The 25,468-nt window shown below is 35.1% G+C and overlaps 4 protein-coding genes and 1 long non-coding RNA gene across 8 annotated transcripts; 3 read left to right on the top strand and 2 right to left on the bottom strand.

The window, feature by feature from the left end:
• Nucleotides 1-686: 686 nt before the first annotated feature.
• On the bottom strand, nt 687-2,078 carry LOC104766034 (clavaminate synthase-like protein At3g21360). Its single transcript, XM_010489848.3, has 3 exons — nt 1,599-2,078; nt 1,250-1,503; nt 687-1,165 (listed from the first exon to the last, which is right to left on the bottom strand). Exons 1-3 carry the CDS (start codon nt 1,977-1,979, stop codon nt 805-807), a joined length of 996 nt encoding a protein of 331 aa, XP_010488150.1. The 5' UTR covers nt 1,980-2,078; the 3' UTR covers nt 687-804.
• Nucleotides 2,079-3,548: 1,470 nt separating this feature from the next.
• Nucleotides 3,549-6,864, bottom strand: LOC104767709 (uncharacterized). Of its 3 annotated transcripts, XR_015591666.1 has the most exons (4): nt 6,805-6,864; nt 6,516-6,572; nt 6,088-6,418; nt 3,549-3,678 (listed from the first exon to the last, which is right to left on the bottom strand). XR_015591666.1 is itself a non-coding variant. In XM_087503187.1 (3 exons), exons 2-3 carry the CDS (start codon nt 6,545-6,547, stop codon nt 5,554-5,556), a joined length of 897 nt encoding a protein of 298 aa, XP_087359313.1. In that variant the 5' UTR covers nt 6,548-6,572; nt 6,805-6,864; the 3' UTR covers nt 5,431-5,553. The 3 variants fall into 3 exon arrangements, 1 of the variants encoding a protein (XP_087359313.1); XR_015591665.1 differs by lacking the exon at nt 6,516-6,572; XM_087503187.1 differs by lacking the exon at nt 3,549-3,678 and having other exon boundaries at nt 5,431-6,418.
• A 2,604-nt stretch (nt 6,865-9,468) lies between these two features.
• LOC147920403 (uncharacterized) lies at nt 9,469-11,909 on the top strand. Its single transcript, XM_087501058.1, has 2 exons — nt 9,469-9,874; nt 11,083-11,909. The coding sequence occupies exons 1-2, from the start codon at nt 9,469-9,471 to the stop codon at nt 11,907-11,909; spliced, it is 1,233 nt and encodes a 410-aa protein (XP_087357184.1).
• A 2,459-nt stretch (nt 11,910-14,368) lies between these two features.
• On the top strand, nt 14,369-16,403 carry LOC147920402 (uncharacterized). 2 transcript variants are annotated; one of them, XR_015590566.1, is made up of 2 exons: nt 14,369-14,830; nt 15,912-16,403. It is a non-coding gene; the product is annotated as an uncharacterized LOC147920402 (long non-coding RNA). The 2 variants fall into 2 exon arrangements; XR_015590565.1 differs by having other exon boundaries at nt 14,378-14,830; nt 15,833-16,403.
• A 6,742-nt stretch (nt 16,404-23,145) lies between these two features.
• LOC147920401 (uncharacterized) lies at nt 23,146-24,396 on the top strand. Its single transcript, XM_087501057.1, has 5 exons — nt 23,146-23,259; nt 23,366-23,636; nt 23,761-23,874; nt 24,172-24,256; nt 24,345-24,396. The coding sequence occupies exons 1-5, from the start codon at nt 23,146-23,148 to the stop codon at nt 24,394-24,396; spliced, it is 636 nt and encodes a 211-aa protein (XP_087357183.1).
• Nucleotides 24,397-25,468: the final 1,072 nt, after the last annotated feature.

The following is a 25,468-nucleotide window of genomic DNA, read 5'->3' as shown; positions in this document are numbered from 1 at the left end:
GTATTCTCTCCTTGAGCATTATATTTGACGATATGAATATGAATAAAGACGTAACCAAGGTCTTATGTACATCTGTTACGAACTCTTGTATATAAACATAACTACATAAGGAGGTATTGAAACACAAACAAACTGGTAGGCACATAGTCGAAGTGCGTGAAAGATCTTATTTGCCATTACACACGTACAATGACAATTTCTAGAGTTCAGTTTTTTTTTGTATAGCTCATTTTCATTAGAAAGGTAAGATAATTCACTAGGAACTGGGCTTGACATGGACTCCAACTTGGTGTTGGTGAATTAAGTCAGCACCCGCTTTGCCATGGAACCCAATGTTCCTGTGGCCGTCTTCTATGTGTAGGACGCTTTTGGCACTTTCAAGTCCAAAAGGTGGAGAGGTTCGCTCGTCCACAAGGAGGAGATGTTTACCTTCATTTCCAAATATGTTGTCGTAGTTGATCTCCACCGATGTTATATATTCGTTTGGATATTGTTGCACGAACTGGAAAATTTTTTTGACTCGTATGGAGAAAGAATCTGCAAAATGGCTATCTGAATCCCTCAAACCGGGCTTGAAACCAACTAAGTCGAAGCTCAACGAGGAGCTTTGAGTAGAGTTTCGAGTACAATAAAAGAATCTTATGTTGTGTACTTTCTTATGCAATGTAAATAAGAGATGTTCTGAATAAAGAAATGGGTTACTATATACCCAAACATATGTATGTAATATACTATTATGTACAGTGTTGCCTCTAAATCCGAAATCCAAAGGCTTTATTTATGTGTGAAAGACAACATATTCTTCTATTTACATAGTGATGCAAGAACTCGACGAGGAGGATCAAACGGTCTTCGAGAGTGAAGAACCGCCCAGTTATCTATAAGCAGCACATCTCCTCTCTGCCACGGGACAGCAACACATTCCTCTTCAAGGACTCTAAGACAGTCGTGTACTATATCCGCAGGTAAAGGCTTTCCATCCCCAAAAGTCACTGCTTTCGTTGGATCATTCCGCTTATCCTCCCAGCCTGTATAAGCAGCTACCATGCTGTTGAACCATACTTTACGGTTTCTCGACTCATCGTATTTGATACCCGGGATTGGACCCATTACCGTCTTGGCTCCATCCTCAGTCCATTCCAGTTTCAATCCCAAATTAGCTGCCCTGTTTAAAAAAAACATACACTCTGAGAAATCTACAACTGATGATGAGCTATAATCCCACTAACTCAGATGATGATGTAAGTACCTTTGCTCAGCAAGGTTCTTGTCTTGTGTCAAGAATGTGGATTTCCAACCACGGCCAATGGGGGATGATGGATCATCATCTTCTCCTAAAACCCTAACATAGAGCAAACCATGTTCCTCCAATCTCTGAACAAACTCAGGATGTTTATCTTTCATCCTCTCATACACAACATGACTCAGCACAATTGGAGTCTCTCCTCCACACTTGGGCTCTACCTCACAGTAAAAGAACAACTTTGATGGAAACTCAGGTACCTTAATCAAACCACCATCAAATTCCTTAAAGCTCAAACCTTTAGATGTAAATCAGATTACCCAAATCAAAACTTGAGATACAAGTTTACATATACCTGAGCCATCTCATGGTGAAAAGGGATCTTTTGATCAGGAGGAGACTCATTAGCCGTAAAGACACGACCGACGACGCTACTGCGAGGAGCAGCGCCTCCGACGTAAGGAAGCTCATCGAAACCGAAAGCCTCGACGACGTCGTTGAAATCCACGGCGGAATTCACCGGGAAACCTCTGAACAGTACTGCTCCGGATCCGAGCAAGAGCGAATCGAGGTAAGGTTTCTGATTCTTGATACACTGAGTGAAGAGTGGGAGAGATAGAGCATGAATCGGAATCGACGAAGAAGACGGTGGTGATATCACCGCCGGGAATGGTTTGGATTCGTATTGCTTCTGCTCTGCGATTCGTGTTTCCAACAACAACAACGGATCCGCCATTTTGTTTTTGCTGCCTTTTCCTCAATTGTTTTCTAATTTTAAGCTTTGTTCAGTAAGCTGCATAATAAAATTTTACAAAATAAAAAAAATTATATGATTGGATATATTTTGAAAAATTACAAAGTATAATATTACCATATATCATAAATAAATAGTTATATATCATTCGTCAAAAAAGTTTTTTAAAAATATACTGTATAATAAAAAAATATTTATATTAATAGATGTTAAAAAAAATATTTATATATATATATGTGAAAAAAAATATTTATATATATATGTTAAAATATATATATATATATATATATATATATATATTTGGCAAAAACGCATATTTTTTAGGTTTTTGCATTTTATTAAACATTATAGGATTTTTTAGATTGATAAAACTTAAACTTTAAACATAATCATATTAGAAAATCCTACCAAAAATAATCATATTAGAAAACATCATTTCACCATTATGCATGTTATAATGGAAACCTTACAATGTCTTTCTTACATACTTTATTTCATTTCTTTTTTTTTTTTGTGCAAACACTTTATTTCATTTTTAAAGTAGAATTTTAACACATAATTCTAAACTTGTATATGTATAGAACAAGGAATATTCGAATCACTAGCCAAAGCACCACCCTGACAATGGATGGATCTAATTCTAAGCGGCTGGCTACGCTGCTATTATTGGTGAATACACAACATTACAACAACATAAAGTATATACAATGAACTCTAATAGTAGTAATTAAGAGGTTTAAGCCTCTTAATTATTAAGTTTACGAGGACGTAGATCTTAAGTTTAATTAACAGCAATGACAACAAGTTCCCGGTGGAGGAGATTGGCCTTCACAGCAAAGGCAAGCAGGACATGCTACTCTATCACTTCCAGTAATGTGAGAATCTACAAAGCCAAAAGAAAAAAAATATAACATTAAGAATTAATAAACTAATATGATTGTTTTGATTCCTTAATTAGATAGTGATGAGGTTCTTGCCTGCTGGTTCGGTGGGACTCCCAGTAGCATGAACATCTTACAAATATGAATAGAATAACAAGGAAACAGAAAAAAAAAAAAAAAAAAAAAAAAAAAAAAAAAAGAAGTTAATTGATAGGTAAATTCTTAACTTAGTCGATTGATTTATTAAGGTTACTTACCTGCCATAGAAGAAAAAAAACTTGTTGGAGATAAAACTATGACTATGATGGAGAGGATCAGAATCATTTTCTTCATAGAGCTATTAGTCATATTGAGTTCTGAGTATGGCTTGTGTTTTCTAAAATCTGATATCTAAGCTAAGTGTTTATTTATAGAATGTAGAGGCACTACAACAAATATGCACATTGTTAACCAGAGAAAAACGCTATCATAGGTCTTTGATAGCGTTTTCATGAGCGCTGTTTTAGGGCACTGTTATTATATGTACCCCATATACAATAGCACTTATTACGTATGCTATGTTATAAAAATATAACATAGCTTTAAGAAATTGCTATATTATCAAGATCATAATTTTGAAAAAATTTATACAACATTTGTTTTTTCGTGCTATGTTATAGTTTTATAGCATAGCTCTAATAAACTGCTGTATTATCAAGATTATAATTTTGCAAAAATTTATACAATATTTAATTTTTCGTGCTATGTTATACATATCTAATATAGCTGTTGCGAAATGCTGTTTTATCTTGTTTACTGTGCTATGGTATATTCTTTTATCATAACGTTTACCTGTACTTTTATAGCATTTTCTGATATGTGATTATAGCACACATAACCTGTTTTATAAAATCTCATAAAATCTGATTAATAAACGTCTCAGATCCAAAATACATAACAAAAGTCTCAAGAACATCAGTTTACCATCAAAGTCTCAAGAACATCCAAAATAAACAAGCAATCTCAAGTACTTAACATTACACAATAAAACCATCAGTTTAAGACATAATGACCTTGTTCTCTGGCCAAGCAATGCAGGAGCTAAGTGCATCTTCAATAATCTCTATTTCATCGGATGGCCTCCAAACTTTTACATTTTTCACCTTCACAACATCTATCCACACTTTAACTGCATTAGAACCCAAGCGAGTAAAGTGAACCTTATGTTCTGGATCATTTGTTCCCCATCGTCCTTCAGCCACAACCCTATTCTTTTCAGTTAAATCCATCAACTTGCACTTCTTATTCTCCTTGGAAATAACTTTATTAATGCGCTGCCATGTTTACAATATAAACCATCAGTCATCATATAATTAACAAAAACAACTTCATAACATATGAAAACACTTACTGGAGACTTCCTGAGAGGAGACTGTGATGGTAAAGTATTCTTTATTGGTGATATTGGACCCGTTGCATCATCAACAGGAGACTCAGAACCAGATGCAGACTTAGAAGACATAGATGCAGATTTGGCCTGCGATGCAGCCTTTGAAGCTGTTGCTGAAGTTTTGGACTCTGTAGCAGACTTAGAAGCTGTGGCTGCAGACTTGGCCTTTGATGCAGACAAAGAAGCATGTGATGTAGCATTCTGACCAGTTGGAGTTGAGGGATTTTCAAAATCAACCTTACTCAGGGGCCAAGATACGTAAGCCATCAAACAGTCCTCAAGAAATGACATTTCAGCTGTAGGTCTCCATAGTGATGTATCAGGCTGCTTTACTGAATCCACAAATACTTTAACTGCTTTTGGTCCAAGAGGAATTCCGTTAACCAACGCACTTGGTTCTTGTGTCTCCCAACGCCCCTCAGCAACAATGACGTCACCCTTAGACAAATCCAATAGTTTACATTTGTTTCCTTGTATATCCTGTTAAACACAATCAGTAAACAAATCCAATATAATTAATTAGCATTATAGACAGGGGTAATACATTGCTAACACATTGCTAGAAATTATAAATACCATAGGGGCAATGTCTTCCATTTGGATGTTGTTGTCTACCAGTCTACACTTATCAGTTGGCCATGCGATTATATGTCCAACAGCTTCTTTCATATGAAAGATCTTTTGTGCAGGTCTCCATAGAAATGCATCTGGTTTATATGCAGCTTCAACTAACACTTTGAGATCATAAGGGCCAAGACGACAGTCATTCACTATGTCATCCGGATCAGAAGAAAGAATCCGACCCTCACCAACATTTTCATCAATGTCAGACCAATCAACAAACACACACTTAGGATGTGCTCTTTTGTTTACACTCTGCAACAATTTCATGAGCAACTAAGAATCATAAACGACACTAAGAAGAATCACTTAGCTGATATGAAAAGAAGTAAGAATATGTATAATAATAAACAACATAGTTGTAGTATATATGCTTGCCATTTCTTCTGTTAGTCTGCTGATCCCTTTACGACTAGTGGTGTGAGGTATCTGATTCTTTCTTTTTGCTTTATATTTCTCACTCACGGCCTAATAATGAAACATGTTAATTACTAATCACCAATCAACTACTAAACAATTATAATCACAAGTAATTACCTTAAATGCAGCACTAGTTTTGAGTTTGACAAATTTTTGCCAATCAACAGGACCAATATTTGGTGGTCTCAAATTCATCCTCTCTTGGTTATTTGCAGCCAAATTTATAGCCTTCACCGTGACAGACTTGTGTGATCGCCACATTCTCTGATCTGAACATTCTCTTCAGCCTTGGTATAATTGGAAAATATCTTAATACTTTCTGTGGGACACCTTTCTTTACCTCATTAGTCCGCTTATTAGTCTTCCACCGTGAAGCATTACATTTGGGACATTTATCAAGCTTCTTTAACTTCTTTCTGAAGAGGCAGCAATCATTAACACATGCGTCGATCTTTTCATATCCCATATGAAAGCTCTTTAAAAATTTCTTGACATCATACAATGATGTGTGAAAGACATTACCATCTGGCAACATGCTTGGCAATGTCTGAAGCAGTTCATTGAAGCTCTTATCCGACCAGCCATTATGTGTCTTAATCCTAAACAAAGTCACAATAGCCGATAACTTGCTGTGGTTTGAACAGCTAGGGTATAGTGGGGTTTCAGCATCCCGGATCTTTGCAAGGAACTCATCCTCTTGTTGGTCCTCACCCTCTGCAATCTCACTTAAGTCGCCCACAGGTTGGTCAGCTAAGTCACCTCTAAAAGCCAACTCTTGATCAAAAAATTCAGCAGCTTTATATAACTCAAAAACTTCCTCATTCCACTGAGTTGGTTTACTTTGAAATTCATCTACTGACTTCACATCTCCATGATGATACCAATCACTATGCACCTTGTATGCCTCATCCATCCCTCTTATTACAAGATGCTCAACCACAACACTGTTTAACTGTCGTACTACATTACGACAGTCTTTACAAGGACATATTATCATTTCTATGTCACCTAAAGCCGCAGACACATCCCTTACAAATTTCCAAGCTCCACTTTTATAACCAGGATCAGCTCTTCAATGGATAATTAAAGAAAAAAATCATAACTAAAAGAACATCTTAAAGTATCCAAACCCAAAATAAAACCTAATTATGAAATATAATTCCTTACCTGCATAGATGCACCCATGCCTTGTCCAACATTATATGTTATAATATAAATTTTAACCTTTATAGATAAAATAGAGATACATATTATACAAAGCTCACATTAAGCAACAATTCAGACAATACTGCACTACTTCAGACACATACAGATGCTCTTAAACCAATATCTAACTGTGTAAAATCTCACTAATCTAATCACTATTTATACGAATCAGACTCAAAGGACAAAACATAGCAATCACCAATATTCGTGTGTAATAATAATGTTTAACTATTGGTTGAGTGATACTAACCTGTTGTGTGAGTACAGAGAAATGAGAAGCTTCAGTTCCCCAACATTTCAATCACCAACACTTGGGAAAAAAAAAAAATCGTTCAGTTTATGAAGGCGCAAATACTCAAATCCAAAAGCTATTTTTGAGTCAAATCTGTAAATAATCGAACCCTAACAAAACAGATGGATTCGAAACTCCACATTCTCAAAATCTGTAAATAATCGAACCCTAAAAAACAGATAACGAAATAAATCTAGATAAATCGAACCCTAACAAAACAGATAACTAAATCTGACCCTTATCGAAATCAAAAGCTGTTTGAAATCACAAATAATCGAAACAAATAACGAAATTAGGAGGAAGAAGAAAGACATGCCTCAAAAATGGATTCGAGCTATCAATTGCGATGGATATGGAGATTTAGGGCGAAATTGGGGCTTTTCACAAACGGCGAAATTGGGGCTTTTCACAAACGGCGATAAAACTGAAGAATTGATAAGAAATTTAGAAGAATTTGAGCACACACAGAGAATTTAGAAGAAGAAATCTTCTTAGGTTGAGCTTAGGTTGTAACGAGAGAGAGAGAGAGAGAGTGTGTCGAGTTTTTGGGTTTTTTTTTTATTTGGCGATTAAGTGAATAATTTCACTAAGTATTGGCGGACAAAAGTCACTTTTGTTTCCCGCTACATAATTTTCCTATCATAGCGTTAATAAGATGCTATTAAAAAGTAAGCGAAAAAAAATCTCATCTTTCATAGCAGTGACGGAAAATGAGCTATATCCGTCTGCTATCAATGTACATATTTGTTGTAGTGAGGAGATAAGAATTGACTAAAAAGAAGAATACATGCATTTTTCCAAGGTTTGTTCAAATTTTTGTTGTTTGAATCTAATATTATAAAACGATTGTATTTTGAGATTATGTAGCGTTTCTGCATGGATTTTTTTTACAACTCTTGAATATATATAGATATATATATAGAAGTATGTTTATATATATATATATCTAGACTGTTCAGTAATCTATAGAAGTATGTTTGAAGTCAAAGGTAACAAACTATTAAAATACTTTTGTTGTAGTAATTGAAGGCTCGAGCCTCGAAGTATGTTATCGTGTCATATGACTCATACCCATTTTTGAATGGTTGATAACTTGATAATATCCGTCGAATTCTAAATCGAACTATTTTCTAGTCAAAGTTGATATACATTTGATTTTTAGAATACAAAAAAAACAGTTGATCTTTATATATTTTTAGAATCAAAGTTATATCCCATGTAATATATTTTATTAACATTTCACATATTCCAAGGTTTGTTTACCAAATATACTTGCAAAATATATATATAGATGAAATATATTTTCATTAATTGATAGGCTATTTATTCTCATTAAATTTTCCATTTTACATTAAGTCATAAAATGTATACTTAAAATTTTAGTATGATAATAAACATCCCATTAATCTTCATAATATTTTCTTTTTAATTACAAAATTCTTTTTAAGATGTACTATATATTTTTATATTTTATTTTTAAGGTTTTAAGAAATATTTGATTAATTACAACTTAATAAATCCCTAATTAATTGAATTTATTATATAAAATTTAGTTAGTTATTACTATAAATAATAATAATAACAATAATATTAACCGTGATTGATCATGAACAAGGTGGTGTCCGTATGGTCGTCCGTATACATGTGGAATAAGGCCGAGTCCTATCTTGTTACGTGAAGCAAAGGTGAGGCCTTAACACATATGGCCTAAGAGAAGGATCGAGAATCTCTTCATAGCCGTTAAGAGAGAGAGATCAAACGATATCACATGTTGGTTCCACTTAAGGAAACCAAGGAGATGTCGCTATCTACATTGGGACCAAACATCTCTCTTTCCTTATGTCCCTATTGATATTGTGCATTGTGTAAAGGGTGTAGCCCTAGTTTTTTTTTTTACTATTTAAAGGCTCTAGCCGACATTGTATTACATCTACTAATGGAATCTAAGTTTCTCTCCATTCTCTTTATCGACTAAACTCTCTTCTCTTCAATCTAATATATTTACTTCCGCTTAAACTAACATGGTATCAGAGCATGTTATTCGATCTATAACTCTCTAAACATACTCTTCATACTTCTATTCTCCAGCTATACTCGCTATCCTACTCATTCTATTCTCTTATTCTCTCTTTATACTCACTATTCTACTCGTTTTACACTCAAATCTGTGACTATGGATAACAACAAACTAATTGTTACTCCGGTGGTGCTCAAAGGAGCAAATTACTTATTGTGGAAGAGAACCACAAAGACCGCACTTAGTGGTCGGGGACTATGGATCCATGTTGAGACGGACCAACTTCCCAAGAAAGCCATCAAGGAAGACGATAAAGAAGAAAAGGAAGACAAGGAGGCTGATCTTGAAAAAGAAGTCAAGTGGTTTCAAGAAGATCAGATCGTGCTTGCCATTCTCTAAAATTCGCTGGATACACCAATCCTTGAAGCATACTCGTATTGCAAGACGACCAAGAAGTTGTGGGAGTCACTTGCGAATGTGTATGGGACGTGACAAACTTGACCCGAGTGTTCGAAGTCAAGAAGGCGATTAACAGTCTCCATCAAGAAGACTTGGAGTTCACGAAGCATTTTGGGAAGTTTAGGTCTCTATGGGCCGAACTTGAGATGCTCCGACCAAGCACAATCAATCCAGTCATTCACAATGAGAGAAAAGAGCAAGACAAGGTCTTTGGCCTTCTACTTACTTTTAATCCGGCTTTCAACGATCTAATCAAGCATATCCTCCGTGGTGACAAATTGCCGACTCTTGAAGATGTGTGTTCCCAAGTTCAAAAAGAACAAGGCTCACTTGGACTCTTTAGTGGCAAGGAGGACCTAACTACCGCTAACAAGGGGATATACAAGCATGAGGACAGAAAAGTGGTGGTGTGTGACCACTGTAAGAAAAGAGGCCATGTGAAAGACAAGTGCTGGATTCTTCACCCTCATCTCAAACCAGCCAAGTTCAAGGCAAATCTATCACTAGAAGGGCAGAGCAGTCAAGGAGGTGCCAACATGGTGAACCAAGGAGGTGCAACGTCCATGGCCGCTAGCTATGGAGATCTTGTGAGGAAATCTGACTTGGAGGCCCTCATCAAGTCCATTGCCGCACTAAAGGACTCCGTTACCACTTTTTATGCTTCAAAACCTAGTAAATCTCTTGTTGTTGACTCGGGTGCTTCTCATCACATGATAAGTAACCAGTCTTATACACAACATAAAACCAGCTGTAGGCAATGTTATTATTGCTAATGGAGATCGTATACCTGTTAAAGGAGTAGGAGACTTGAAATTATTTGACAAGAATTTGAAAGCTTTCTTCATGCCTACTTTTACTTCTAATCTTTTATCGGTTAAGAAAGCTACTACTGATCTGAATTGTTATACTATTTTTGGACCTAATAGTGTACATTTTTAGGATATTGAGACTGGAAAGGTTCTTGGAGAAGGGGATGCTAGAGGAGATCTCTATGTCCTAGAGAATACTTCATCAAGTCCATCTAATTGTTTTTCTTTTATATCGAACCTTAGTACTGTTTTAAGTGATGTGTGGCATGCTAGACTAGGCCATCCTCACTCTCGTGCTTTTGAATTAATGTTGCCTAATGTTTCGTTTGATAGTTCTAGTTGTGAGTCTTGTATCCTTGGTAAACATTGCAAGTCCATTTTCCCTAAATCTACTACAATTTATGAGCATTGCTTTGACTTGGTACATTCTGATGTGTGGACCTCTCCTTGCCTATCTAGAGATAATAACAAGTATTTTGTGACTTTTATTGATGAAAAATCTAAGTATACTTGGCTTACCTTGTTACCATCAAAAGATAGAGTCTATGATGCCTTTGTTAATTTTCAGAATTATGTCACTAACCATTTCAATGCTAAAATAAAGGTACTAAGATCGGATAATAGAGGAGAATACATAAGCCACAAGTTAAAAGAACATCTCTCCAAACATGGCATTTTACAACAAACAAGTTGTCCATACATGCCTCAACAAAATGGAGTGGCAGAGAGAAAGAACAGACACCTCATGGAGGTCGCAAGGTCAATGATTTTTCTACAACAATGTCACTAAGAGGTTTTGGGGAGATGCAGTGATGATGGCTTGTTACCTGATCAATAGGACACCCACAAAAGTGTTACAAGATGTGTCACCTTATGAGGTACTAAACAAAACCAAACCTCCTTTGGACCACTTACGTGTTTTTGGTTGTGTTTGTTTTGTCTTGGTACCAGGTGAACAACGAAGTAAGCTTGACGCCAAAAGCACCAAGTGTATGTTTATTGGCTATTCGACAAGTCAAAAGAGGTACAAGTGTTATGATCCGACCACTGGCCGTACACTGATCTCACGAGATGTGAAGTTTCTTGAACACCAAGGTTACTACGATACGAAAAATTGGAACAGTTTGAAAGATTTGTCTCACTCCAACTCTGATCGAGCGACCAATCTGCGGTTTCTACTTGACCATCTTGGCATTACATCACCAAATCATGCGACAAGTGATCCCGTTCCTCCTCCTACTGGCGGCTTCGGCGACTCAACACCGTCACCGTCTCAACAAGAGGGTACGGAGGTTAATACCGAGGCGGACCAGGCTACAACATCGAGTGTTACATCACAAGAAGAAGACAACACCGAGGCAGATCGTGCTCTTGATCTTGATCATCATACAACTAATGCTAGTACAGAACCACTACCGCCGTCCACTACAATCATTCCTCAACTCCGGCATAGCGAGCGCCTCAAGTTTCATCCGTCTACCCGGAAAGACAAACGTGTTTATTATAATAATCAAGTAGTGGCTCATCCTATTCAAGTCGTGTGTTCGCTTGACCTTGTATCGCCGGTCCATGCAGCCTTCCTCGGTAAAATTGATGCTCAATTTATCCCTCAAACCTATGATGAGGCCAAAGAATACAAGGAATGGCTGGACGTTGTTGATGATGAAAATGGTGCCATGGTTCGTAATCACACTTGGGACAAGGCGGATCTCTCTCACGAGAAAAAGGCGGTTAGTTCCAAATGGGTGTTCACCATCAAGTATCTCAGCAATGGCTAGGGGCTTCACACAAACCTATGGCACCGCCTACACTGATACATTTGCACCGGTAGCGAAGCTTCACACCGTTCGAGTTGTTCTCTCTCGCCACGAACTTATCTTGGTATTTGTGGCAAATGGACGTCAAAAATGCATTCCTTCAGGGAGAGCTTGAAGAGGAAGTCTACATGCACCCCCCTCCTGGTTTAGAGGATATCGTTGCTCCGGGAAAGGTTCTTAGGCTCTACAAAGCCATTTACAGTTTGAAACAATCTCTGAGAGCATGGTACCACAAACTCAGCTCTACTCTTTGCAACCATGGCTTCAAGCGTTCGGAGGTGGATCACACTTTGTTTACTCTTTGCTGTACCGGTGGTCGTGTCGTGGTCTTGGTTTATGTGGACGACATCATCCTGTCTGGTGATGATAAGGACGGTATATGCACCACCAAAGGTCTTCTTAATTCCACATTTGATATCAAAGATCTTGGTGAGCTCAAATACTTTCTTGGGATCGAAATCTCTCGCTCTCCGGAGGGTTTGTTTCTCTCCCAACAAAAGTATACACTTGATCTTTTACATGAGACATGTAAACTTGGAGCTAAACCGGTGTCCACTCCTCTCGAAGAAGGCTACCAGGTCAAGCGAAAGGGGGAGATGAAGAACACGCCTAATGCTCCGGTTAACAAGCTGGCTGAGCCGTATGAAGATGTGGGGAGATATCATCGACTTGTGGGTAAATTAATTTATCTCACAATCACAAGGCCTGATCTGTGCTATGCGGTCAATCAAGTCAGTCAACATATGAAAGCTCCAACCAACTTCGACCGGAACACGGTGGAACGGATCCTTTGTTACCTCAAGGGGAGTCCGGGCCAAGGAATTTGGATGGGAAAGAACAACAACACTAAAATGGTAGGATATTGTGACGCAGACTATGCTGGTGATACAATGGATAGGAGGTCTACGACTGGGTATTGTACATTTGTTGGTAGTAATCTAGTGACTTGGAAGTCAAAGAAGCAGAAGGTTGTCTCATGCTCAAGCGCCGAGTCCGAGTACATGGCTATGAAGAAGCTAACCAATGAACTTGTGTGGCTCAAAGCACTTCTTAAAGACCTTGGGTTCGAATCTGATCAACCAATCACCATGCACTGTGACAACAACGCAACAATACACATTGCCACAAACTCAGTTTTCCACGAACGAACCAAGCATATTGAAGTGGATTGCCATAAAGTTCGAGAGAAGATTGAAGAAGGGGTAATCTTACCATGTCACACTTCGAGTAAAGATCAGTTGGCAGACATCTTCACCAAGGCTGCAAGTCCTCAAGTTTGTGAATACATCTATGGCAAACTTGGGCTCGCAGATCCCACGCGTCCAAGATAGGCTCGCCTAACTCGTGGGTATCACACTCTTTTTCCCGTAAACATAGTTTTGTCCCATGAGGTTTTCTATGTTAAGGTTTTTAATGAGGTGATGCTTCACGGGTTCCAAGCTTAGTCATTTCATTTGGCTAAGCTTGAGGGGGAGTATTGACCATGATTGATCATGAACAAGGTGGTGTCCGTACGGTCGTTCGTACACATGTGGAATAAGGCCGAATCCTATCTTGTTACATGAAGTAAAGGTGAGGCCTTAACACATATGGCCTAAGAGAAGGATCAAGAATCTCTTCATAGCCGTTAAGAGAGAGAGATCAAACAATATCACATGTTGGTTCCACTTAAGGAAATCAAGAAGATGTCGCTATCTACATTGGGACCAAACATCTCTCTTTCCTTATGTCCCTATCGATATTGTGCATTGTGTAAAGGGTGTAGCCCTAGTTTTTCTTTTACTATTTAAAGGCTCTAGCCGATATTGTATTACATACACTAATGAAATCTAAGTTTCTCTCCATTCTCTTTGTCGACTAAACTCTCTTTTCTTCAATCTAATATTTTTTACTTCCGCTTAAACTAACAAATAATACTCAAGAATATAAAAAACGGAAAAAATGATTTTGTGTAGTGATGATATACTTTGTTGGACCGCCAAAGATCTTATATTCTCTTGCTCAAACTGCTTTAGATAGTCGCATTAGGCCATAGATATCTTATCATTGTTTTTCTTTTTTATCGGCTTTGTTAGGGTGAAGACTCAAGTAATGCTTACTTTATTAATCAATCCAATTTATGCCTTCTAGCTCAGTGAAAAAAATAACATCGTAATTCATAATTTTCTTGCAACATTTAAAAGCTTAACGGAGATCGTCCTGCATAGCCAAAATAGTTTTAATAGTTACAAAAACATATACTTCTAGATATATATATATATATATATATATGTTTAACAGTGTTACAGATATATATAGTATACTTGTAAAATATTGTTACTATTCAAACCACATGACACATCACTACCATTCGGAACAATAATAGTATGCCATGATTTTTTGTGTCATAAGAGAATTATAAGCCGATACTTGTTGGCTCCAAATATCATATGGCACTCTCAGATAGTGCACTACTACAAACCCTGGAAAGTCCTGGTCATACCGTTGGGATGTCTTTTATTTTAAAAAAGTTTTAATCCTAATTTTGCAGAGATCTGTGTCTCTGCCCCGATCATTTTAGATCCTCAGAGACACCACACCTGTCACTAATTGATTGGTTTTGTTTCATTTGCTCTCTCTCTCGAGATACAAACAAGGATCACACTCTGCTTCGTGAATCGATTTATCAAAATCAATTCCTAGATTTTCTATAATCAAAATCGACGAGAGCAATCCAATCTCCTTCGTCTTCTTCTTCGTCTCTCGTTTCTTCTTCTTTTGTCTTGGATTAAACAGTCGAGGAAATAGACTTTGTGGTTCCTCTTCTTCTTCGTCTCTCTCTTTTGGCTTCCTTTCTCCTTCGTCCTCATGGTGGTGCACCTGCTTCCTCTTTTCTCTTCAAGGTACCCTAGTTTCTGGCCGCCAAGTTCCTTTCTCTATTATTTGGATCTAGTTCTTCTTGTTCCTCGGATTTAGAATTGATATGGTTTTGTTGATCTCTAGTGTCTTAAGATGATTATGGAGTTGCATTAGAACAGTGAATTAGTGTTGGTTGGATTTGGTTTAGTGTTGGTCTGGTGATGTGAGTCAAACCCATTGTAGTTGTTTGTGTCTTGTTTATGAATCATTTTTAACTACTAAAATCCACTGTTTCATGTTTGTTATTGTTTGTGTCTTGTTTATGTATCAATTTTAATTGCTCAAATCCACTGTTTCATGTTTGTTATTGTGTTGTGTCTTGTTAGAAACCAATCAAATCCACTGGAGTTAAGAGTTTCTTTGTTTGTGTTCGTGTTCCAACCTATGTTTCACGTTTCTTTATGTATTTAAGAGTTTGTTTGTTTGTGTTCGTGTTCCAACCTGAAGTTTGTGTTGTTTGGTTCTGCTCTTGTTAGTGTTGTTTGGTTCTGTTTTTATTAATTGTTGTTTGGTTCTGCTCTTGTTTGTGTTGTTTGGTTCTGCTCTTTTTGGTGTTGTTTGGTTCTGCTCTTGTTAGTATTGTTTCGTTCTGTTCTTGTTTTGTTTTTCTCATGTGTGGTTCTGACCCGTGAACCTTGTGATCTCACGAGAATCTGTTAGCTTTTCATCCCGTGAACCTTCTGATAGATTAGTTATAGTGGCTGTGCATCCTTCGTATTTAACTTGGTCAATCATCCTTCTTATTTGGTTCTGTCCAGTCTAGTTTGGTTCCGTTTTTAAGTCTTGATTGGTCCTTGTTTTTTTCTTGTTGTAAGTCATGTTTGGTTCTGTTTTGTAAGTCTAGTTTGGTTCTGTTTTGTAAGTCTAGTTTGGTTCTGTTTTCTAAGTTTTGTTCTTGTTTTAATTCTTGTTCTGGTTTTTCTTGTTCTGGTTTAAATCTTTCTTAAGTCTTGTTCTGATTTTAGTTATTTTCTTTTCATTGACAGAGAGCATAACTCCATTTAAATAAGTACACACACTTGTGATATTGCATATCTGAGAACATGTATGTACACTTAAACGTAGGTAAGTGTAGCAGTGTACAGCAAATAGTCCGTGATGAGGATAGAAAGATGAGCCTAATGTTGGAACAGGAGATAGTACATACATGAAGTGGGAACAGATAGTGCAGCTTGCACATCCTCTGCTTAAGACTTCAGGAAGTGGGAACATCGTGTTCATGTCTTCTATTGCTGGAGTTGTATCGCTTTCTGTTGGTTTCATCTACTCTGCAACAAGGGGCGATGAATCAGCTAGCAAGGAATCTGGCATGCGAGTGGGCTACTGACGGCATTAGGGTTAATGCTTTCGCTCCTGCAGTCATTGCAACTCCTCTAGCTGCAGCTGTGAGATACAAACTATACTAAATTTCCTCCAAGAATCATCTCTCTGTTTTGCCTTTGCTGATCTCTTGACTTTGATGATGATCTTTAGGTGTATAACCAACATTTATAACATATAAAATATACTTAAAATACAATTTTTAATAAAAATAATAAGATACTTAGGGATGACTAATGGGAGGAGAAAAAATAAAAACAAGGGTGTAAAGATCTAAACTTAAATTAGTATTATTTTTAATATTGTTACAAGTAAGAGACACTCAAATAAGGATGACTAATGGCTCTTAGGACCCTTTTCGTCTGACAGGAAAAAAATATCGAAGCAAGTGTTTTTTTTTTTTTTTTTTTTTAATAAAATATTATAATATACTAATGGGCTTTCCCAATTTTAATTGGGCAATGCTTTAGAACATACAATATTAGACAGGTACAAAATGGAAATAACATAAAAATGGCCCATTAACAGAAATAAGATCTACTCCTGCTGAATTAAACGTGACCTGCAGCAGTGATCGGAACAGTAATCCTGGTGAATGCAAGACCCACTCCTTTGCGGCAGAGACACTGAAGTGAACCCTTATCGGAAGCATTCGAAATCCAACTCCGGTTCAACCTTCAACATCTCACCTGACCCGGAACAGATCTCCCGGCCTGTTCTAACCACCGACAACAGGCTCTACGGTGATGGTCCCATGCCTAGCAACCGAACACACTCAGACCTAACCCCCATCTCCATATATGGTGATCTCTGGTATCTCCAAGCAAGGAACCCAACAACCGGTCCGGAGTAAGAAGTAAAAACGCGGCAATCTCTAAAATACTGGTTGCTCAATCCAGAAAATAAAGAACGGAACCCGCAACCGCCTACTAGATCCAAGGGATCTAGAACTGACCTCCAAGACGAGCAGCAAAACCCACCAAACCCCCACTGACTTCCGCCGCGAACCGTAACGGTCAATTGAATGTTGAGCTGCGAGAAAAACACCTTCGGGAAACCTCTGGCGTCTTCTACCAAAAGTAAACCACACAGGGTTTCCTCACCATCCAAAAGAATCCACACCGCCACAGCCGCATCAAATGGGGGAATCCCACACCACCGCCGCCGGAGAAAGAACCCTGCTTACCCCTGCCTTCTAGTTGTATGCCAAGACCTACACTTAAGCACAACCTAAAAACATACTCAGCTGACGAAACCAAACACGAAGAAGCAAGCAACCGAACCGACTGCAGAAGGGGAGATCTGCGAAACTGATGACCAAGACCACCTGAAACCGATCTCTGCTAATATCCAAGGAGGAGATCTCAAACCCCGACACTCATCAAAGCCAAAACCCACCGGAGCCATCGACGCTTGACGAGACGCTCAACCCAGATCCGCCGAAGAGAACACCCAGATTGGAGCTGTCCTCACACCCACGAGTCTCGAGGAAACTCCGGTGACCACCATAAGCTTGCTTCTTGTCGTTGCCACGTGCCAGATCTACTCTGGAAACCACCTACCTTGAGCCCAGAAACGGACAGAGGACAGCCGTAAACTCAGGGAAAGAGAGACGCCGGCGTTAGACTACTAAAAAAATAAAGAGGACCCCTCTCCGGCGCCGGAAGGGCAAGTCGGAGAGGCAAACGGCGGCAAGAAAAACTAGGGTTTTTAGAGAAAAGGGAGAGAGAAGAGAGAAGAGACTTTATACTTCACACATTGAAGCAAGTGTTAGTAGGGAAATCAGTAGAAAACATGGAAAGAGTTTGAGTAGTAGATCAATAGAGTTAATAATTCTCGCGAACGTGACAGAGCCAACAGTCTGATTGTTGTAATTATTAACCCACTGCCGGCTCAAAGGGGAGGGCGCAGTTTTTTTTTTATGGTTTATAAATTAAATTAACTAAATGATATTTATTTGATGATGTCGATAAATCTAATATATTAAAGGAATAGTCGAAAGCGCTTACAACCAATCTCACAAAAATTGACGTCGTTTACCCTTTAATGAAATTGCCCTTAAAAAAATATCGGACAAGCTTTTCTTCTCTATTTAGGTTGATGAAACACAGCACATTCATTCTCAGACTTCAGATTACTAATTTGTCATTAATGAGATTCAAAACTGGACATTTATACCCTTTTGATTAATTAAAATTTTTTAAAAGATTAATTTTCTTAATTATCTAATCTATATAATCGTCAAAACGTGTTTTCTATAAGTTATAAAACCCTAAAACCTGAAATAATGGGCTAAACCCAACCAAAATATACCGACTTCTTCGAAACCCGAAAATTATAGGTAATTCATTAATATAAATAGGTGCAACCCTAACCATTCTCCATAATTCAAAATCTTCAAAAAAGAAAAAACTCTAAATTACTCTCATGTTCTCGAATTTATATTTGTATTATAGCCTTGATGATCTTTTATATGGTTCTTCGTATTCGTGTTTGTGTTCTAATTATTCATATCCTCTTTTTGTAGTATTTGTTTGGAACGCAAGTTCAAGTATTACCAAAACTTTGTGTATGGTTTCTTTACTTCTTATATTATATTGAATATTTTTCTTGATTTAATTAAAGTTTTGTAAAACAAATTATACTAATTCTTATGTTTCAGGTGAGTTAGTAGATGGTCGTGATCTTAGTTCTATGTGCCACACAAGAAAATTTAGGTATACCTAAACTTATTTCCTTTATACCTTGATGATGCTAAATTAAAAGTCTCATGTTTATAGTTACAGGAAAACTTCGGAAGATGCTAATATTAATGAGAGATGTTTGGTAATTGTAATAGTAAACTATTCTATCATCTTTATTGACATTTATTCATGTGTTTCTGGCTCTAATAAATAAATATAAATCAATAGGTAGAGGTGGCGAAGTCTATCGAACATTTTTATTTGATTTATGCTTCCTCATCGTTGCTAAGAGGTATGTTGCTAAATTAAAAACTCTTTGGTTAATATTATAATTTTTTTCTAATGATTTAAATTAAAACATTATTTAGATGAATCTACCAATGATCGTATGGTGAAACTCATGTATTGTTTAAAATTTTATAAGTATTATAAATTTGATTCAGAAATCATACTAATATTTTGTAGTTACTGCTTTTTTTTTGTAAAAATGCTATGATTGGTTCTAATAATATCCCAACATCTATGGTATAATCTTAATTAAATTATAATGTTATTGTTCAAAATTACCTACTCTTATTTTCTCGGATATAACATAATTTAGATTGATTAATTAATCAACAGGTGAAAGATGCAGGGTCAGCAATACAACGTCTTACAACTATTGCTCGGTAGTGGTTTATGTTAAAACAACAGTCTTAACCATAATTCTTTGATGAAATAATGTTCTAACGTTTGTTACTTATTGCTTAGTTTGGTATTATCACAGTAACAATATGTGTTTAAAGGTCACCCTGATACTAATTCTTTTATAAAAACATGATACTTGCGTTTATTCGTAAATCTTTAACCCTAACCCTATTTTTTTGATATTATCTGCAAAGAAGGTATTTATCGCAAAGAATCTAAGTCGTTTCCTTTCAATTTAAGAAACACGGTAATTACCTAATATATATTCTTATTAGATTTTTATTATATCTAATCTAACATATTTTGTTATTTTAAAATAGTCTGCATATGGAAGGAAAAATAATTGGTGTCGTAGCAAATATTATGGCGTGAAGCGAGTAGAGGAACATAATTTAGAGAATAGTATGATGAGTGTTCTGAGATCTTATAATTGCTGTTTTTTTGGATATTGTTTTAGATGGATGAATATTTTATGAAATAATATTATTTCTATAAAGTTTATTTTTTTTAAATTTAAAATTTACGGTGCTTTATAATGTTGTTCTATAAATAAATGAGATGAGACGTGTAAATAATGAGAAATGTGCGTACCAAAATTAAATTAGTAGCAATACAATCGACCAAAAGCTAAAGTTCTTGATCATTATGTAAATTTCAATATGTCGTGAGATTGTATATTTAACATTCCGAAATTGTATATATGAATGATAGAAGTAAACGAGTTAATTAACCGTATTAAGTATATGAAAATGGTTTGTATATAACGTTTTCAGGCTGAATTTTAAAAAATGTAATAATTATCATTTTCAAGGTTGTTAATTTAAACTAATATTTACAATTTTTTGATGAAATATTAAAATTTATTAATTTTACGTTATGTTAAGTAGGGTGGATAAACTTAAGAAGTATTCCATATTCAAAACAAAACATAATAAAGTGTATTATCATGATTAATGTAAAAATATATAATATAAATACGCATTAAAAGTCGTAATGATAAACATTAAGAAGTTTACTATTATCTCTAAAATAAAGGGAAGTGTAAAGATATTTATGTCTGGAGATCTTACAAATTATTTAAAAGATTTGGTAAACATATATTCTTAAATATCACTTATCAAAAAAATGTATATCTAATATATATTAAATTACATATATATATATATATATATATATATATATATATATATATACTTCTATTTGACCCTTCTGACATTCAACCTAAATCAAAGAAGAAAACAAAAAACAGAAAACTATGGTTAGGTATAGCCTTTTCGATGATGTTTCGCGTTTGAATTCATCGAAATATGAATAGAAAATTCGTATGAAGGTCTTGTGTTTGTGGAAAGAAAAAGGTCCATGTTTGGAGTTGGTTTTATCTGATATAAAGGTATTAACTTTAATCTAATAATAAGCTCATTATGTATTCCAAAAATAAAGCGTATATGCAATTACACCTGAAAGTTTTAATTTGCAAGCGTTGAGCATATTATTTTGACATAAAAAATCATATTATGTGACTATTATTAATACTATGTTTTACTAGGGTGTAATGGTCCAATGTTCCTTTCGTGGAGATGTTTATGATCGTTTTGTCTCCAAGTTTAACGTTGGTGATTGGCTTTATTTCGAAGACTTTAAGGTTGTTGAGCAGTATGGTTCATGTTTAGCTACCGCACATCGTTACAAAATTGTTATTTTGTATAATACCAAGATCAAAGAGAATTCAATTGTTAGAGGGGAAGATTTCTATGATTTCGTCGATTTTAAACTCATTAATGATGGTACCCAATGTGAAGATTATTTAGTGGGTGAGGAATTATTTTTGTTATTTTAATATTAATTTCAATTATTATTAGTAAATCTTTGTATTTGAACTAACTTTATTTTTATACAGACGTCATCGATGAGGTTGTCAATGTTGGGGAATTCAGCTGTAATTTCAGGAAATTACAATAAAAAAGACGAAAACAATAAGTCGGAAAATCATGAGAAATCTGATGACGCAACACAAAGTGACAATATTCGTATGTTGTTTAAGTATTGTACTCGGTTTGGTTCAGAAAAAAAAACGCTTCGTGTCATGATCACTCAGAAACAGATTGTACGGTCTTTGAAGAATCTGATGACGACAGTAATGTTGGAAATCAAGACGATTCTGATTATATACAAGAAGGAAGCGATGAAGAAGATGATGTTTCTTATGATATAATGGATGAAGAATATGATGATATTGATGAAGAAACTGATGATGAGGTCGAATATCAATCAGATAATAGTGATAATGATGATCATAATGAGGATAAATATATCCAAGATTTAGAGGAGGATGAAGAGAACGATGAGATGCAAAGTTCTGAAGAAAATATTGCAATAAATAGTAGAGCAGATGATTACTCTATTAACCACAAAATATCTTTTGATCTATGTGATTTCAGGTGAATTATAATACTCTTATATATATATATATTATACATAATTATGATCTTGAATTATATTGAAACATAAAGTTTTAATTCTTAACATTTTAGTGGAACCCTAATAAGGTGTGAATTATTCGAAAGATCGGCTGCAAAATTCTACGATACTTATAAATCTTTCCGAGGTGATCGCTTAGTTTGTGTTATTCGATGGAGTGTTATTGAAGTTTTCCAAGGTATACATTCAATTTGATGATATTTATTGCTCAGTCTTGTTGATCAAATATTAAAGAATTATTTCTGTTTTAACTTTGCAGGAAAAAGAAGTATATCTTCTACAGTTTGTACGCAAATAATACTCAATCCGCAAATTCCAGAGGAGTCGAAAATGATGGAATTGTAAGATTATCATCTCTGTTCATGTTATATATTAGATGAAAACATTCTAAAAATTCGTTTATAAACTTTTTTCATGTATTAATTAACTAATTTATAGGAGACCAAGGAAGAGGACTCGCAAATAGAAGACTGACGACTTCCTTAATTTTGTTTTGGCTTATTATGGATTTTAGGGGGTTTTAATTATTTTTTATTCAAATGATAGATGGATTCTAATTTTTTGAATTTAAATAAATGACAGTTTAAATTTATTTACATATATCGATTTATGGTTATATTAACCATAAGATTATTCTTTTATCATTATTTTTATAAAAATATCTACATATTAAATACTTAGAAGAAAATGTAAAGACAAAGACTTTGAAGTTTCCAATAAAGTTTCAACAAAAATCGTAACAAATATACGAAAGGCCAATGCATGATAATAAAAAGATGTCAACATGCAAGTTGAATAATGCAAAGATAGACATGCAATTTGAAATTTAGAGTTTCAACCGTCTAGTGAAATTTTTAAAAATAAAGTATTTTATTTAAAAAAAACATTGTTCATTCTTATCGAACAGAGACACATGCAGCTTTCCCTGTGTAGACCACGGGTTTTTATACAATCCACACAAATCTAGAACTCTGATTCTTATAATCCTTATCTTCTTTAGTTTATGAATATATGAACTACAAATAAGTTACTGTAATATTTGAAACTTCTCTTTGAAACTTTTTCTTGCTTCTAAATACTCGAAAAAAAGGAAAAAAATTCCAAGCAGGATGGTGTTGTACGTAAAAGATATGAATCCGACGTTACGTAACCCGGAAGTTGCTGTGAAAATTCTTAGAGAATGGCCACCTCATTTTATTCAAGGACAGCCTTTTTATCAAAGTTTGATTTTGGTAGACGAGAGGGTAATTCTTCTTCCTTTTCCCAATTTGCCGTAATTATTTTCAAATACCAAATGAGATGTACAACAAAAATAAAACAATTAAATGCTAAATTGTGTTTCTATTGTAGGGAAATAGGATTAATGCCAAGATAGATGCGGATCTTTATGTATCAAGATACTATGGAAAAATCAAGGAAGGAGACTGGTACGAGATTACTGGATTTTTAGTGATTGAAGGTCAACAATCATTCAGGAACTCAAACCATCCGTTTCAGATCCTGATCCAGGATAAAACAAAAATGATCCCAACATATCCGCGAAGTACTGACAATTTTATCCTTTTTTATGATGCATTGAGAATGAATAATTCGACGCCTGACGAGAAGAACCGCTGTGTAGGTAAGTTTTTATATTCAACTAAACTTAATAAATCCGTTCTTATGTGATGATATTCTATTTTAAAGATGATGACTTTTTTTTTTTTATATTGTTGTTTTTTCGTTGGAATTTTATTTTATGTTAGATGTCATGGGAATGCTTTCACACGTAAACGAGCCTCAGATAATTGATTTCCTTGAACATCAAAATGGCTACATTTCAGAGAATAAAGTTGTGACATTCACATCCTTGAACACAAGTAAGATAATATTCGAAACTTTCGATATTTTTAAAAATATAATCTATTTACTGGTTGTTTAACTTATATACAATCATTTTTTTTAAGTGGCCTAGAGATTGGATGTGTTGTTGTTGGTTCGGTTTGTACTGCATTTCTCGAGAAACGGAAAAAAATTATTTCTTCCCCTACCTTTGCTAATCAACCAATAATATGTACTCTTCTGTTTCGGAGGATCTCTGTTTACGAAGGTACTGTTAAATTGTCTTAAATACCACTCGAAACTATTATTTTCTTACTTAAATTCTACTTTGCTAGGTATCCAATGTCTGATGTCTCAGTTACGATGTTCGAAGGTCATTCTTGAAGATGAAATTGATGGATTTAATACTGGCGATATGCTGTAATGTTGTTAATATAATAAATTGAATAAATTTAGTATGAACAAAATTATGCGGGAATTTTAAACTTGAATTATTCAATTTTTACAGGCGCTGGCTAGACGTCGATTCCAGTGATGAAGACAATGAAGATGAAGATTGATATTGTGGTTCGAGTAGCTGGCTATAGTTCCACTTCTCAATGTTTCTTATTATGTTCACTTTACTACTGTTGTTTTAGAATTTTAAATAATAATTTGTTAAAATTTGAACATGAAATATTCGTGTTTAGTTATGTTTGGAATGATTATTATGTTTTTTTACTAAAAGTTTGAGTTTAACTTAATAAAACTTTACTCTTAATTTCGACAAAGAGAATCGACGGTTATTCTTGGTTAACTTAGATGGGCCTGGCCTTAATTTACGCCAATATGAAAGCCTTCATGGCTATTAAAACAAATATTTAAGCATTCTACGTCTCTCTAATAATTTTGTGACCTTTTGGCTTTTGTTATCCCCTCTCAACAAAGGAAAAAAAAGGTCTATTATCATCCATATCCTTGTGGTAAGATCTCAATCGATATTTACTAAATTTTTTCGTATCCTGAATTATTGGTTTGGAAGTTTAAAGCTTTTCATAAATAATTTTTTTTCAGAAATTGTGATGGAAGTTGGAAGTTCTAGGAAACACAAAGGGCTCATGTCAGATTTCGAATGGGAAGATGGAGCAATCGAGAAGATTAAACAAGCGTTTCAAAAATTGAGAGATGTGGTACTAAATGAAACGACGAGACGTTTCACTGCGATACTTGATATGTTGAAAGATTATATCAAGAAAAAGGAAGAATCTATTGGCCTAATCTGTGAACTTGAAACAGTCGATGCTCAAATCTCGCTAATGAATGATATCTTGGAGGGGCAAATCGACTTGGTTGCAGGGCGTAACATGCTAGAAAATGTTAGGGTTGTTATTGAGAAAGATGTCAAAGAATGTGTTGTTCCTAATATTGATTGGGAAAAACTTCGTGTTCCTTTTAGTGGTTAACTATGTTAGAAATTTAAACTTAGACGTTCAAAGTTCTTTAATAAATTTTTTTATTATCTGTCGAAAAATTAACGGGTATTTATTTTATTATTCTAAAAACCTAATAATTCGTTAAAGCGATAATATAAAATAGAGATATTGACCTATCTACAAAATTTAATTATAATTATATTAAAGTTTTGAATTAAAA

The sequence above is a fragment of the Camelina sativa genome, chromosome 19 (assembly GCF_030686135.1).
Source record: "Camelina sativa cultivar CO46 ecotype springtype chromosome 19, ASM3068613v1".
Lineage (NCBI taxonomy): Eukaryota > Viridiplantae > Streptophyta > Magnoliopsida > Brassicales > Brassicaceae > Camelina > Camelina sativa.
This window is presented reverse-complemented; position numbering and strand designations above follow the sequence as displayed.

What these genes read in the sequence shown, in the direction of transcription:
- LOC104766034 (XM_010489848.3), bottom strand. Translation starts at nt 1,979, where the DNA reads ATGGCGGATCCGTTGTTGTTGTTGGAAACACGAATCGCAGAGCAGAAG. An exon ending in TTCACCATGAGATGGCTCAG is followed by an intron (nt 1,504 to 1,598) that starts GTATATGTAAAC and finishes GGTTTGATTAAG; the next exon opens with GTACCTGAGTTTCCATCAAA. An exon ending in AAGAACCTTGCTGAGCAAAG is followed by an intron (nt 1,166 to 1,249) that starts GTACTTACATCA and finishes TTTTTTAAACAG; the next exon opens with GGCAGCTAATTTGGGATTGA.
- LOC104767709 (XM_087503187.1), bottom strand. Translation starts at nt 6,547, where the DNA reads ATGTTGGACAAGGCATGGGTGCATCTATGCAG. An exon ending in GCATGGGTGCATCTATGCAG is followed by an intron (nt 6,419 to 6,515) that starts GTAAGGAATTAT and finishes TATCCATTGAAG; the next exon opens with AGCTGATCCTGGTTATAAAA.
- LOC147920403 (XM_087501058.1), top strand. Translation starts at nt 9,469, where the DNA reads ATGCTCCGACCAAGCACAATCAATCCAGTCATTCACAATGAGAGAAAA. An exon ending in CAACATGGTGAACCAAGGAG is followed by an intron (nt 9,875 to 11,082) that starts GTGCAACGTCCA and finishes TCTTGGTACCAG; the next exon opens with GTGAACAACGAAGTAAGCTT.
- LOC147920401 (XM_087501057.1), top strand. Translation starts at nt 23,146, where the DNA reads ATGAATCCGACGTTACGTAACCCGGAAGTTGCTGTGAAAATTCTTAGA. An exon ending in TGATTTTGGTAGACGAGAGG is followed by an intron (nt 23,260 to 23,365) that starts GTAATTCTTCTT and finishes TTTCTATTGTAG; the next exon opens with GGAAATAGGATTAATGCCAA. An exon ending in ATTCACATCCTTGAACACAA is followed by an intron (nt 23,875 to 24,171) that starts GTAAGATAATAT and finishes CTACTTTGCTAG; the next exon opens with GTATCCAATGTCTGATGTCT.